Source organism: Acinonyx jubatus, chromosome D1, assembly GCF_027475565.1.
Source record: "Acinonyx jubatus isolate Ajub_Pintada_27869175 chromosome D1, VMU_Ajub_asm_v1.0, whole genome shotgun sequence".
Classification (NCBI taxonomy): domain Eukaryota; kingdom Metazoa; phylum Chordata; class Mammalia; order Carnivora; family Felidae; genus Acinonyx; species Acinonyx jubatus.
Window position 1 is genome coordinate 30,040,653 of NC_069390.1, and position 15,338 is coordinate 30,055,990.

At 42.8% G+C, this 15,338-nt stretch overlaps 1 protein-coding gene across 5 annotated transcripts in view; it reads left to right on the forward strand.

Moving 5' to 3' along the window:
• Positions 1-203: 203 nt before the first annotated feature.
• Positions 204-15,338, forward strand: part of MPPED2 (metallophosphoesterase domain containing 2) — a 174,525-nt gene continuing 159,390 nt past the window's right edge. For 2 of the 5 annotated variants that reach the window (XM_027072949.2, XM_053203349.1), the window contains exons 1-2: positions 204-344; positions 6,097-6,345. In XM_027072949.2, the coding sequence (XP_026928750.1) occupies positions 6,218-6,345 (128 nt within the window). In that variant the 5' untranslated portion in view covers positions 204-344; positions 6,097-6,217. Of the gene's footprint in view, positions 345-1,618; positions 1,937-1,959; positions 2,265-4,458; positions 4,563-6,096; positions 6,346-15,338 lie in introns of those variants that run through there. The other 3 variants (XM_053203351.1, XM_053203350.1, XM_053203352.1) reach the window with 3 other exon arrangements.

The window sequence follows — 15,338 nt, forward strand, 5'->3', positions numbered from 1 at the left end:
GCTGTGCTCCTTTGACCCCAGTGGCAGTCCCTGTCACTGCACCGCTCGCGCTCCCTCTGGCTCGCCGCGCCCTCGCTCCCTCTCCTCGCCCCCTCGCTCGCTCTCTCCCCAGATCGAGGCTGCTCCGGTCCTTTCTCCACCCCCCCCTCTCGTGCCGCGCCCCCAGGTCCCCCGCCCCTGCCCGCGGCGGGACCTCCGGGGTCGAAGGTTCTGGCCCGCCCGCGCCCCTCTTCGCCCCGCTCGCCCCCCGCGCGCCTCCCGCCGGCTCCGGCCGCTCCGCGATGGATCGCCAGCTCGTTGGGCGCTGAAGGCATCCCCGGGACCCGGAGCGCAGCCCGGGAAAGGTAATCCGCCCCGGGAAGGGAGGCGGAGGGCGGGGGAGGGGGAGGAGGCGGCCGGGCGCCCGGTGCCGCGCGCGAGAGGAAGGGAAAAAAAAATGCACACACAAAGCGGAGCCCGGGTGAGAGGTGCCTTGTCAGAGGCGCGTGCGAGGGGCTCGGAGGCTGCGGACCGCGGCTGTCCCGGTGCTCCTGACATTCGCACAAGCTGGCGCTTCCCGGGCAATTCGGAACCCGAGGAGGGCGTATTTTCTACCCCAGAGCGAAAGCGAATTCTTTTTCAGGAGCTGTCGACCTCCCACTCCCCATCTCGCCCCTCTGCTCATCTCCCCTCCCCCCTCGCCGCCCCCAGTCCTCAGCCCCCGACCTCCCAGGGTCCCCACCTCCCGCTCCCTTCTTCGCCGGGATTTCTCTGCAGGGGTGAAGGGGGTGTCCGCGAGGGGCATCAGCGAAAGCCAGGCGGCTGGGATGGGGGTGGGGACGAGGACTAGGCGAGCTGTTTACTAGAAAGTCCCGGGGTGATGTGTTCGAACCGCCCCGGCCTAGGCCCGGGTGCATTGTGTTGGCCCGAGCCCCGGGCGCCCGCCGCGGCCCGAGCGAGGTGCGGTGGCCGGGAAGGCGCCGCGCAGCTTTGTGCTGGGTCTGCGCTCCGCGGCCGCCCCCGGGGCCGCCCGCGCGCGCGCCGCTCTCGCGCGGGGCTTTTTCTCACCCTGTCCCCGCGCCCCAACCTCGCTGTCCCCTGCCGCCTCCGGTCTCCGAGATCGCCGCCTGCGGAGCGAGTCGGCGACCCGGGCCGGGCGGCGGGGGACGAGCGACGAGAAAAAGTAACCGTTGCCGCCCGGTTTCTTCTCCAGAGAGGCAGGAGTTTCTTTGCCTATTTGCACGGAACAGGGTTATCTTTGTAAAGCCTTTGAATTCCGGGGTTTTGCGGCCTAGGAGGTGAAGGGGCATTTTTTTCTGGAGATTGGGAAGGGAGTTAGAATCCACCAACAAGAACAGAATTTAAGGATGCCCCGGTGGGGCAGATTTATAGAACATTTACTATCCACCCACCCACCCCCCAACATACCCCCAAATTAAGTGTAAATGCGGGTCATGAAAAATGTGTAATTGATTTGAGATGCTGCGAACAAACACAAACAGGTCGGGGTGGAAAAAAACAAACAAAACTTTAAGGCAAAGAAAAGATTTCTAAAGAGGGGGGGAAATCCGTAGCCTCCACACCCCCTTACAACGCTTGCTGGCTCCCTCCCTTCCTTTCTCTGCCGCTCCAGGAAAGCAGCCCGGCAGCGCCGGGGCAGAGAGCAAGGAGGCGGCGGTGACGGCTCCGGGCGCCGGCTCCGCTCTGAGGGTTCGGGGATGCCAATGCGCCCGCTAGGCTGACGTCGGGGGCGTGGGGCTGTGATGCTCGAGCGAGGATGGCGCGGTGTCAGAGCCATTGGCCGCCGGTGGTCATCAATCAATCTGGGGCTGGGGGAGAGAGAGAGAAAGAAAGACAGGCGCCCAGCGGAGCCCAGGGCCGCGAGCGCCAGCTCCAACAGTGCCAGCAGCGGCGGCAGCAGCGGAGGCGACGGTGGTGGCAACGGGGGACTGAGCGAGTAAGGCGAGCTGGTGCTCCAGGAAGGAAGGGGGAGCTGTCGCCCGGAGGAGCCGGCCGTGAGCCGGGAGGGCAGGGCGAGTGTGTGTGTGTGTGTGTGTGTGTGTGTGTGTGTGTGTGTGTGTAGTTGCTGAAGGACACCCTCCCCCCGCAACTGCCCACCCTAGATTTAAAACAAACAAACCAATCCAAAGTAGAGAATTCCGCGCCCCCCGCCCCACTATATATAGGCTCCACGCGTTGCCAGAGGCGCAGGAGAAAAGTCCTGCCCTTTCTCTCCGAAAGAATGTGCCAGGCTGGTGTCCGCAGTGCTGGAGACAAGTTCAGGTGTAAGTGTGGCGGGAGGGAGGGCGCTCTGTGGACAGAGGCACGTGGAACTTTGTGCATCCCTCCCAAAACCCTGGCGGAGACGCCTCTGAGAAGGCTTGTGGGCATCGCTCCGGGATACAGGGATGAGTAACTGGAGGTGGGCATAAAAGAGTAGGGGCGTGAGTTGAGAAAGCGCTCGATCCGTTCGGCAGTGGGAGGAGAGAGCGAAATTTGGCGGAGTTGGAGCAGGCGAGTTCCAAAGTCCGGCCAGGCGGTCGGGCGATCTTCTTAGGGCTAGTGAATAAAAGGAGCATCCTTGTTTAAAGGAGGAAATCACGGGCTCCTTTCTCATAGGCTGTGCGGTGCGGGCTCCGGTAGAGAGGTCATGAGTTGTTGCTTTGAAACTTTTGGTAAATTGGACTTCTGGTGTCTAGGAGGTGGAGACAGTTATTTAATTCCCCAGCTTTTAATCCTTTCATTGCCAGCCGACTTTAAAAGGTTTTCCAACTAGATTCCTGAAAAAGAACATTTCAAGTTGCACAGCTTAAGGGACCCAGACGTGATTGCTGTCTAGGAAAATGCAAAATGAGCCCACATGATTTTTTTTTTTTTTTTAAGGAAAAAATCAAACTAGCACCAACCAACATGAATGTTTGGCAATGTCAGTCCCTTTTAGATTTTTCTTTAGGATTCCTGGCATTTAGTACCAGGTTCTTTTGTTTTGTGGAGTAAATGTGCTGAAGTATAAAATGAAAATTAAGAAAAAAAAAAGAATACTGCTCTCTTTAGATATTATATGTAAAAAGTGATGTATGTGTAAGGAGGATGAGATGCTCCAAAATCTGATCATTTGGAAGGTTTTATTGCTTACATATGTGAAGCAAGGTGAATCAGCTTCTGGATAGTTTTAGACAATGTATCATTCTGCTTTGTTTCAAGCTTTTCCCAAATTTCTCAGGTCCAAGGAGAGGCCATTGTCCCCTCTTTCTGAGAGTTTGCTAGGGGAAAAAAAAGTCTTCTGTGTGTTGCTGTTTAATATCTTAGGATATGTTCATTTTGTGATGCGAGTAGGGGTGAACACAATATTTTAAAGAGTACGCCTTTTCTTGACTTGTCTGTAAAGGTTCCTGTGAAAGTTTTGAAGCTCTCTGCCTCAGTCTGACAGTTTCTTCAAAGGACTCCAGATTAAAGAAGGTAGACACTGCAGGTGCACTCTTTCGATAAAACATTTGAAAGGGAACATGGTAAAGATGAATTCAAATGAGATGCCAACCACCCATTTAGCCCGTCAGAGTTACAGGGGCCTGTGCTTGCTGATGAAAAGATATTCTATTTGTCTTGCTGGGGCAAAGGTGCGAAGAGGTACAGATGTTCACTTGATAGAAAAGGCAATCCTAGTTGGACTTTAGGGTCGAGTGGACTGTTTAGGACTGTGAGTTGATCACCTTCTAAGTTCTCTTCTCTGCTTCAAATGGGAGGGTCTAATGCTAACTACTCTAAGTCATTGCCTAGATATTTACATAATAGGTGTGTAAATTTTATTTCTAGGCCGTTTTGCTTAGCTTAATTAGTGAGTTTGCTCCAGAAATATTTAAACTGGTTGTGGCACAGAGTGCAGAGATTGTGACTGAGAGGTCACAGTGGTGTAGACATGAATTTTGTTTCCTTTGCTTCTTAATGCTCTTGTATTTCACACAATAGACATTGATGGCAGGAACATAAGAATTGCCATGTAATTTTTACACCACTCTTTAATTTATGCAAACACTAAGTTCTCGCAGTCTGAAAATGCGTATTTTTTTTTCCCTCTGTGCTTTGATGGCTAACATTCTTTTTTAATGACAGTCATTTCTATAACAGGAAGATGTTTTCATTTGTATTTACTTTTCAGCGTGGCACAATTATGCAGTTTTGCGCTTCAGTAGTGTCTCGGTACTTTGTGTCTCAAAAGAGAATTACAGTACTTAGAACAGGACTGCAATTTGAAGCAGGTGTTGTGTTTTACTGTTATGCAAAATAACAGTAAAATATAATTGTGGGGGAAATTAAGGAAACAGCTGCAAACTTGGTATGAAAACTGCTACATTATGATTTGTAAGCAGTTCTTCATAGATATCTTGCATCAAAGGAGCAGGGAAAGATTTTAATTTAGTTAATCCTACTGGCCTGGTTGTCTATCATCTGGTGCTTAAAGGACTTCTACCTCCCATGAAGTCAGGAAGAAGAAAGAGAACCCAAAGTGACACTTTGTTTAAAATGCCAGAACACCAGGGATTCATCTTTTGGCACTGGCCTTGTGCATTAGGAACGAAGGCAAGGTGGGTGTTATTTAGCTTGCTTTGCTAATATGAAGAAGGCAATGATTTGAGTGGAACACTGTGGAATTTCTTAGCCCAGCTAGCATATGGAGGACTACACAACCCCCGGGTTGTAAAATAATAAAATAAATGGCCTATGGCAGGCCATCTGCCTTTTGCTTGATATTTAAGGTGTTTCATGCCAAATTTAAATCTAATCTTATTATTCTAAATATTTTTTATTTGAGATAGCAGCTAAGATTCCCGGAGCTTAATGGGGCACATGGCAAACATATTCTGATGTGGAGCACTTAAAGTAAGAACGTGGGTTACGCCCAAGTGTTACTCAAGGAGCATGCTCCCCGCTTCTTCTCTATTGCATTGATCAATTGCAACAGCCTCAGTGCAGGGATCTGCTCTCTCAGCCTTTGCATACCTACTGTAGAAATAAACATCCTCATTTGTGAAGCCGGCACAGCAAATAATATACTGACACTTATAAAAATAATAAAAACTAATGGAAATTTTGAAAGAATGAAACCAACTACTGAGAATTATACAGCACCAAGCCAGAATGAGATGGTAGATGTAATGGCTGCCCCCCTTCAGTGTTCTCTTTGGGCTCTTAAGAGGGGCCGTAATGAATGCATCCAGAGTCGTGGTCCAAGCCTAAATGTGTTTAACTTTCCCCCACGTGACTGGAGTGTTTAAAGAAATTATATTACATTTAGCAAGAACGATTTGCCTTACCATAAGATTCTTGGCCAGAGTGGAGTACATATGTATACCAGGCGTTGAGCACCTACATTTGTGGGGAACTGCTTGTGAAAGAAAAAATTATGTGTAACATGCATATATTATGTATTATAATTACACATTGGTATCTATTGTAAGTGTAGCATTTTATTTTATTTTATTTTATTTATTTTATTTTATTTTTTGTGAAAGAGAGAGAGAGCAGGAGTGCTCAGGCTCCACACTGTCAGCACAGAGCCCGACAAAGGGCTCAAACCCACAAACTGTAAGATCCTGACCTGAGCTGAAACCAAGAGTCAGATGCCTAACCGACTAAGCCACCCAGGCGCCCCTATAAGTGCAGCATTTTAAATTTGCACTGGTCATTGTGTTATATGACTGTGTTAAGCATTGAGATTTCAAATTATTCTATGACATCAACTCTGTACAGACCAAACATTCCAATTAGCAGGGAAGGTTTGGAAGATTCTCCACTTCGAGCACAAACCATTTATAGTTAGACACCATGGCAACTGTGGATATGCCCCTTCCGTAATTCATGTTAAGTGCCATAATTATAATTAAAGAGGAAATCTTAGTTTGAACACCGCTGAAGTGATTTGCTAGCAGCCAGCAGTGTTAGATGGACTGCAGTGTCCACTCTGAAGTACCTGCAGGGTGAGGGTTGGAAAAGGTTGTATCCATGAGGCAACAACACATATTAAGATTTTTCTTGAGCCAGTTGCACATCCCGGTGTCCTAGCTGACGTTTCTTAAACACCTTTTTCTTTGTTCTCATTTTATAATTTTTTTTTTCCAGAAACGCACAGTGGTATTGATGTGTAGATCCTTGGGTTCAGCGGTTGGCTGAAACACACCATGCCTGCTTCCATCCTTTGCTCCGGAAAGTTGTGAATTGCTCATGCCTATAGGAAGGAAGGATGGCTCATGGGATTCCTTCTCAAGGCAAAGTTACCATAACGGTGGATGAGTACAGCTCAAACCCCACCCAGGCATTCACACACTACAACATCAACCAGAGCAGATTCCAGCCGCCACATGTACATATGTAAGTATCACTCGTGAACCAAAAAAAAATTATCAGTCAAGAAAATAGAAGTAAAATAAGAAAGTCACTAATGACTTCTGTCAGGGAGAATAAAAGTTATGTGATTCGTAAAACAGATTGGTATCTGTGGTTCCAAGTACAGCTCAGAGGAATACTCTACATCTGTGTAACCTTTTCAGTTTTCAGAGTACTTTCAACCATAATTTGACTTGAGATCGTCAGATCTAAGGGGTGGTGGTTGGTTGCCCACATTTTGTGGACAACAGAGAGGTTAAGGTATTTGCCTACTGCCACACAGTGACTTTTGGCAGAGTCTTCTGACCCCTGGTTCAATTTGCTTCACGTTGCATTGTTTGCCTCCATGATGAAATATTTCTTTAAAATTTCTGTAGTTTTTCCCCCCACACCTCACCCCACTACCCCTTTACATTCAGCTGAGAAATAGACCTAATTGGGACTAATTGTCCAGCCACTGCTAAATCCATTGTCTTGCCTGTTGCTGGTGGAACGTGTGCTGCATGCTGCAGGACTCCAACAATATGGAGAACAAAGGATTAAGGGACAGTGGAACAGTCGGTTCCAGGAATTGTACTTTTCTCTCGCTCCCTAATACTATTTAAGTCATGTTTCAGTTTTAAACTGTTTAAGGAACAGACTGTGGGAGAAACCCAGAGGCAAGGGTTTTGCAGCACCTGGTGCATACCAGCTTGTTTCTCTTCCTTTGCTACAGGATGTGCTGGGCTCTCATCAGAAGGGGCAAAAGGTCATCATCTCCCTGGTTTATTCAATGCCTGGTGTTCATTCTCTATTAGACCCTTCCAGTGTCTTAACGTGAGTCTTTCATAGTAGGACTAAACCTCTTTGAAAACCATTGTATAGTCAAGAGAGAAAGGAGGTTAGAGCTCTGTTGACTGTTTTTTCCATTCCTGGCAGAACTGAACTTGGGGCCTAAGTCACAAGCTCTTTTTTTAGCATTTGTTTTATTGGAGCATTTGAAAAATAGTAGGGCCCCCCTCCCCCCCCACACATACAGAACACATTCACATACCTCTGCCCCCCCCCTTAGTTTAGAAACACTAGCCAAACAAAAAGATCTTTCTTGACTGCCTGGGTATTAGTGCAAATACTAGGATGTTACTTTGCAAGTATATTCTGTAGAGCCACTCAATTACCTATAATGGGATTTCTGGAAAAAAGAAAAAGAGAAAGAAATCCTTGGAAATGGTTAGTGCTAAACTATCTTTGAAGAATTTTATACTTTCTTTAAATCAGAATATATTCATGATGATGAAGGATTTGTTAACATGATATTAAGGAAAAGTTTTTAAGGTGAATAAGATTTTCCTTTGTTAAAATGGCTTTTCTGAACAATAACTCGGTTCATTTCAAAATTTTCCTTTTATTCTTCTGCTCCTAATGATTTCTTTTTCTTCAAATATGTTATAGAATTTGTGCAAGCTGGACTTAGGATACCTTTAGCTCTGTTCTGCTCGTGTGACATTTTGTATTAAAGAATCACAAAGAACTTTGTGGATTCTGTTCCTTTCAGGCAAAAGAAAGTTTGTTTTGCCTCCAATTCCTTGGAAGATGCCTGATAGGGAATATCACCTTAAGTCTTTACTCATCCATGACCATAAGATTCTGCTGGTGAACTGTGAATGAACAGAGATATTAAAAAAGCATGTAACCTTAGAACTAATGTGCTTAGATCTAGCCATGAGAAATTCCAAGGATCAAATTATACCTTTTTTGAAACTGTTTTTTCGCTTGCGAAATGGGTTTTAGGAATAGAGGACACTTGCCTTTTCACCTTTATCACCTGTTGAGGGCATCCCACCTGAACCCTTTGTTCCAGCCATATAAGTTGCTTCACGGTCACCTGAGCACACCTTGGGCCTCTCCTTCTTGGTGCCATTGCTTTCATCCCTTCTCATGGCTGAGACACTCACATTTATGTTCTGCTCATCAAATACCTCAAGCCAGTTCAGGCCTCTCTGCATCTGTAAAACCTCTTTTATGTCTCCTAGTCCATACTGACTGTGCCCCCCCTTCCCAACACAACACCCCTGGTCGTTATTTCAGCCCATATCACCTGCATCATTATCTCTGTCTCCCTTATTCGTTTCCTAAAAGCAATGATTGAGAGCGTGTAACAGTTGTTCAGAAACACTGATTGATGGGTTGATTGAGTGATCCATTGATTTGACTGTGCATTGAGATGAGATATTGTGACTTAGATTTGGAGCTTTTCATTGGAATTTTTCTGTTCTTTCTTAACATTTTGAGTGTTTGTACGAAGGTGTGAGAGTACCGTGAAGCTGCTGGCTCACTTTTTCCTTGGCTTGACTTTTCCTTGCTTGGTGCCCTAGCACAGTCTAGGCATGCAGGTCTCTCGGGTACATGTGATCGTGTTACATTTCTTTTATATTAAAAAAGTGGGCTTATTCTAAATAGATACTTATATTGTCTGGAAAATATCCATAAAATACTTAGTCTAAAATTCCTTCATTTTTTCTGAAATTTTCAACATGTCATGGCAGAGGCTTGTTCCTTTTCCCCGAAGATACTTTGTCTTTTCCACTTGAATAGTTGTTGATTATTTTGCATAGGATCCTTAAAATGTTTCCTTTCCTTTTTTATTTGCAACTGAGGTCCATGAAGACCTGTAATGGATCACCTGAACTGGAATTCCAATTCTGGTCCCTTAAATGATCTGTTGTTTTCTTTCACACAAACTATGGGTTTTTTTTTTTTTTTTTTTGGCCTTAATTAAGGAATCTCTCACTTCCCATTTAATTCAGGTAGTCTGACGTCAATTTTGTGACCCACCCTTGGCAATTTAGTTTTCTTCTCCATGCCTCAGTGTACTCATCTGCACTAAATGATAGCTATGGATCTTTTTAGCTCTGACATACTGAGATTAAGATTGCTGTTAACACAACACTTATTTGCAAGGGGTTGCTATAGGGGGGATACATAAGACTTGTTTCCCATCTCCATCAAGATCATCACTGATTTCAAAGCTATTGTTTCAAGTGACTTGAGGAGATTTACTACTTGGTCTTGATTTGGTTTCTCCTGTGAGTTCTGACGAGGCTGTCACCAAGCTTTCTAAGAACCACTGGCCTGCATCTCTGCCTGTGACATAGGGAAGATTTTTTTTTTTAATTGAAGTATAGTTGACACACAATGTTACATTCGTTTCAGGTGTACAACATACTGATTTGACAACTCTATACCTTATGCTATGCTCACCACAAGTGTAGCTACCATCGGCTACTGTACAATACTATTACAACACCATTGACTATATTTCCTGTGCTCTACTTTCATCCCCATGACTTATTCATTCCATAACTGGAAGCCTGGATCTCCCACTCACCTGCACCCGTTTTGCCCATCCCCCACCCCTCTCCCTTCTGGCAACCATCAGTTTATTCTTTATATTTCTGGGTCTGTTTATGATTTTGTTTTGCTTTTTAGAGTCCCTCCCTCCCCACCCCTCTCTCTCTATATATATTATATATATATGTATATATGAAATCGTATGGTATTTGTCTTTCTCTGTCTGACTTAGTATACTTAGCGTAATACCTCTAGGTCCGTCTGTGCTTTTTGCAAATGGTAATATCTCAAGGAAGGTTTTTTTAAAGAAAGCAATCCTATGTGACCTTGGGAAAGAATATTAAAGTACAGCTAGAGTTGACAGGGCAGAATTTAGCCAAGAATTTGTGTGCCCCTTTTACTCACATTCTTGAATGTAGTATTAGATGTGATGATTGAAAACCAACAATTAACAGAATTTCATTTTTCTACAATCCCTCCATTATTTTCTTCAATCCCACATATCCCTACAATTCCTCAACATCCCAGGCAGAATGTTGAGAAAATCATTCAGTATTTACTATTTTTAATGTTGGTGGGAGGAGGCGCTGAAGGAACCAATGTAGGTTTGAAAGCATCATAAGAATTTTGTATATTTTTAATTATCTGAGGTCCAATAAGATATTATAAAACTTTTTTAGGAGGGTATTCAGCCATCTCAGCTTTTGCACTGAAAGTCCTGTATTCTGGGAGACCCGTTAGTGCTGTGCTAACCAGGAGGGTTGGTCACCCTACTGAGGTTAATTCTTCACCTTTGTCTTTAAGGCTTGGTTGCTAGGAAGCTCACATCATATTTTATTTTCAGTTTTAGTCACTTTGCGTGTCTTTGTCTTCGGTGGTCAACACCCCTGGAATATCACTCTGCTCGTGTTCTTTTACACTTGTTTTTGGGAGGCAGTGTAGTATGGTGTTTGACATCTCTAGTGGAATATGATTGTTAGATTTAAAACCTAGTTTGCACCACTTACTAGCTGTGTAACCAACTGTGGGCAAATGTATTAAGTTCTTTGTGTTTTCTTTTTCCATTTGTGAAATGTGGATGATAAAAATAGTGCCTATCTCAAAAGGTTGCTGTGAAGGTTAAAGCAGTTATTACTTGTGAAATTCCTAGAGGAGTTCTTAGTACATAGTTAATACTCATTATTTGTTTAGCTGTTTTTACTGATTGTTTTACTGAGTCTGCATTTTTTTGTTCTAAGCTGTCTCAATTCATTTTGAAAATCAGTGGAGTAAAAATAAGTGAATAAATAAGAAAGTCACTGGTAAGTTTTGTCCTACCTTCCTCAAGGAATCATTCCCAGCAAACTTTTCTGAATGGGATATTTGGCTATCAGGGTTGGCAGGTGTTCTGACTTCTTGGTGCCTGTCAAGGTTATACACAACCTAGGATTACCTCACTTAACTTGCAGTTACTCCTTGGGAGTGACAGTCCTAAAGGGAGAAGGAATCCAGTGAACTGAGTGTTGCCTAGTTATTCTCTGTGAAATCACTGTGGCCTTCTTCCTCTTTGCCTGTTCTCAGGTTATTGTACCCTCATCAATGTCTTAGGCTCCTCACCTATGGTTGTGGTTAACACAGGAGCATCAAGAATTAACTATAATCAGGATTGAGTGCAAAGGGCCAGAGCTTTGGCTAGGGAATGAAGACAATGTTCACATAATAGCTGAGAATGTGATCTGAGATCAGAAATCTATATACAAGTGTTGATCCTGCCAGTTACTACTTTGGTGAGTGATGATGGACAAATGACTGAGTCTTGTCGTCTGTAAAATGGGTCGAACGACCCTTTAAGACAGTTGTGAATATTAAGTGAGATAAAGCATATGACATATAGTGCCTGAAAGATAACAATGGATAACTAGATGCTGTGATAATATTTATGATCTTGTCTGTATGGTCTTGTGTCAAACTGGTGAACATGAGATACGCTTTAACATCTTCCTTTCCGAAGATACTTGGTTGTATAAAATCTGACAAGCCCAACTTGTGTTCTTTTTACTATATTGCATTGTATAGTACTTGTCAGTATTTGTTTGGATGTTGTGAGTCAAAAATGACCTGAAGCTTTTAGGGTATCTTGGTGATTCCATTCTCAATTCTTATAGGGTTTTGTTTGTTTGTGTGATCTGAAGTTCCATGTTTTGTGGTGGGAAGTAACTGTTTATTTCAGGTCCATGTTAGGCATCCTTAGATGCAAAAACAAAGTTATAGGAGGGAATTATGAAACGGTGCCTTTTGGTTAAAAAAATATACAAGTATGTAGAAAGGAACACCAGTGTTACTGGTGATTATTTAGGGAATGAATTGGGGGAGGGAGTAGTGGGTAAAGACCTTTCGCTTTTTATTTTATATGCTTGTATGTGGTTTGACTCATTTTTATAACAATGATGTAATGCTTTTTTGAGAAAAACATTTTTTTAAGAATGATAAAAATGTAATGTGTCTACAGGTCCTTCTGCTTTGTCTGCAAGATTTGCACTAAAGGCTGACACAAATGTAAATCTTCTACTTTCTTCGGGTCCACCTTCGGGTTTATTTGTTCAGTATGATTCAACTTGCACATGTGTGGGAAGGTGGGGGCAGGTGTCAAAGATGCCGCCTCCTTTTTCATCCTATACCTGAAGGGAAGTTTGTCTAGTATTTTCAGGTTCACTTTTGTAAAGAAATAGCTTGCAGTAGTGGACTACTTGATAGTACTTCAGGGAATTTATATGGTAGTCCTGCCTTGGTCACTAATTAAATCTATGGTTATATAGTACATTGGGCTTCTCTTAATTTCAGGACTTGATGCCCTTTGGCGTCATTGTCTCCTACTCTGGTCTGGCAGCTTCAGATTTCTTCTGTTTCTTTTCTTTAGGTCTGTTTGGAATTAAGAACATAAATCCCTCATCATTAGTAGTATTCTGTAGGAAAAGGATATAATAGTGAGGCATCACGGGGATATGGTGGAGAGGGAGAAGAGACATGACCCCCTAACATTCACCCCAGAGGAAGAGTATTATCAGTGAATGAATGAATGTCTGGGGGCTCTGTGAAACTGTACTTGACTAACAAGGTAGAAATTCATCCTTTGCTCTGGAGCTGGGCTGCATTAGCTGTTTGAAAAAAAAAAATTCTAAACATTTTTTTCTCATGGTAAGCCACTCGTTCTCATTAGAGATTTATCACTGGACTGCACATTAGCATGGCCATAATTTTTGTTAATGTTTTCAATCTGAAATTCATCGTGGAGATGCTGAATGGCCCTTTTCGTTTGCACTCCTATGTAAACACAGAGTATTTTTCTTTTCCTCTCTCATTTCTTTTCAAAAATAAGTTCTTTTTCTTATATACTCCCTGAGGGTACTGGTCTTGTGGTCCGTGACAGTTTAACTTCATTTTAGAGCTGACTTTTTTCTTGTTCTGTAGATTTCTTTGTTTGCATTCAAGCATTAAAAAGGCAACCTAAAATTAGATAGTTTTTTTTTTTTTTTTTTTTTGTCCATATGGATTTGTTCTTAGAACCTGGTTGTATGTTGTATAACTAGGTAGTATTTTTTGTTTGTTTTTTGGTTTCTTGACTTTCGGGGAGGGTAAAGAATTTTGACAAATAAAGTCGATCCCATCTACTTGGTTTTTAAATTCTGAAATATTTCCATTTATAGAGATAAAGAAAGATTCAAAGGGAAAGTGTGGCCACAAAGGATAGACACATCCTGAAACTGGGAAACCTCCAGATCACCTCTCTTTACGGATTGAATCTGTCTCCTGCTCTAAGTACAGGTTTTGTTATTTATTTTTTTTTAAACTTCCTTCATGGAGATGTTTTGAGACAAGCATACAAAATGGCTAACCAGGAAGTTATGCAATAGGGAGTCTGTATTTGAGACATATTTAATTTTAATTCTGAGATTTTAGAGCTTATGACTGTAGATTTCAAGATATCGAAGCAAAACCAATGTCACTGAATCTACCATGTGTTGTATAGCGAATTCTAGGTCATTCTGAATTATTTCTAAAAAGGAAAATAAGCTTGCTGCGTCTCCAAAGATCTGTTCATCAGCTTGTTTTTCTTCCTTTTCAGTTTTTCTTCAGCTCTGTTCTTCCATATTTTATTTCCTTTTAGATTTCCACTGCCTGCTGCAAACTAGATGTTTCAGTAGCCATCCTGGCATGATTGGACTGTTATTTCACTATCAGTATGGACAAAACCACCACCCTTTTGCAGACCACCATGTTAGTCTGCCTTTTTTTTTTTTCTTTAATGCAGAAGTACACTTGGAGGCTTTGTCTGTGTAGAAACACTAACTCTGCAAAGAGGAAACTCTGTTGGATTTATTGGCCCTTGCAGTATTTGGGTCTGCATATTTTTATTCTATTTTGCTTTGAAGGTTTTTTTTTTCCTTCAATTTCTGTCCCTGTAGAAGGGTAAAATGTACATAAGAAAATGCATTTTTGCAGGCTTTTCGTATTTTCTTCTTTTACCACAAATCAAGAATATAAGCCCCTCTAGTGGGTTTAAATTTTTGTGCAGTTTTATATTAAGTAGTAAAGCTCTTGACAGCAGTTGAAAAAAGAAAAGAGAAAGAAAAGCTAGTGCCATTAATAAAGCAAACAGGTAAATGTTCAGTACTTGATATTATTGAACCTTAAAATTCCAAGTGAGAATTAAACCATTCTTGGTTCCTCTTTTGGTAGTGGCTTCCTTGAAAGATTGCCGTGACACAGACTCTACTCAAGCCCATTTATGTCTTTGTGCAGAAAGCCTCTGAAACCTTCCAGCTCAAAGATTTGATAATTCTTGGATTGGAAAAATATCTTTTCCCATCTTGCGGTGGGCTATTTTGGCATTTATACTGATTGGCTAAGAAAAGTGGCTTACTTGTGGTATTTGGTTTTAGGTATTTGGGCCACAGACCAAGTTTCAAACCGTTTACATATTGCACACTTAGTTTAAAATGTGTTTTGCACAAAGACTTGAAACCGAAATCAAGAAAAAAATTAAGTCTTCCACCAGCTAAGCATGTTTCCTTAATTTCCTGATTTAGCCTTTTGCTATGACATAGACAGTATACTAGCTCTATTTTAGTTCTGAGTTTTGGAACATACTCCTCTTTTTGTTTCATTTTGCTCTGCCTTAGGACTTCAAAGATAACTACAGAAGCCTATCAGACTGTATTAGATACTTCCTTTTTGAAATCACAAATATACCCATTGCCCTTGGTCTTTCCTTATATTTAACATATTCCATTTTTAAAAATGTTACCAACTTTTGCATACTGGTCCTGCTTGGGTGGGCAAGGAATATAATGAGGAGATGTGTGTTTTATGGAGAAGAGGAGAAATGGGAGTAGGTGTGAAGGAGACAGAGAGAGGGAGGAAGGGAGAGACAGACAGACAGACAGACTAGCAGATATATTCATTAGATCATAACTCTTTCTTGCAATTATGATGTTCCTGGCCTTGGGCTTGACTGTGATACCAGGAGAGTGTCAGCATCCCTAAACATCAGTCAATAGGGAGATGAGACAAATTGCACCTTTGCTTTCTGGAGTGTGTCTGCCCACCCCACATATGAATGAATCCAGCCCTCGAAAGGATCCGAATGGCAATTTTTGACACATTGACCT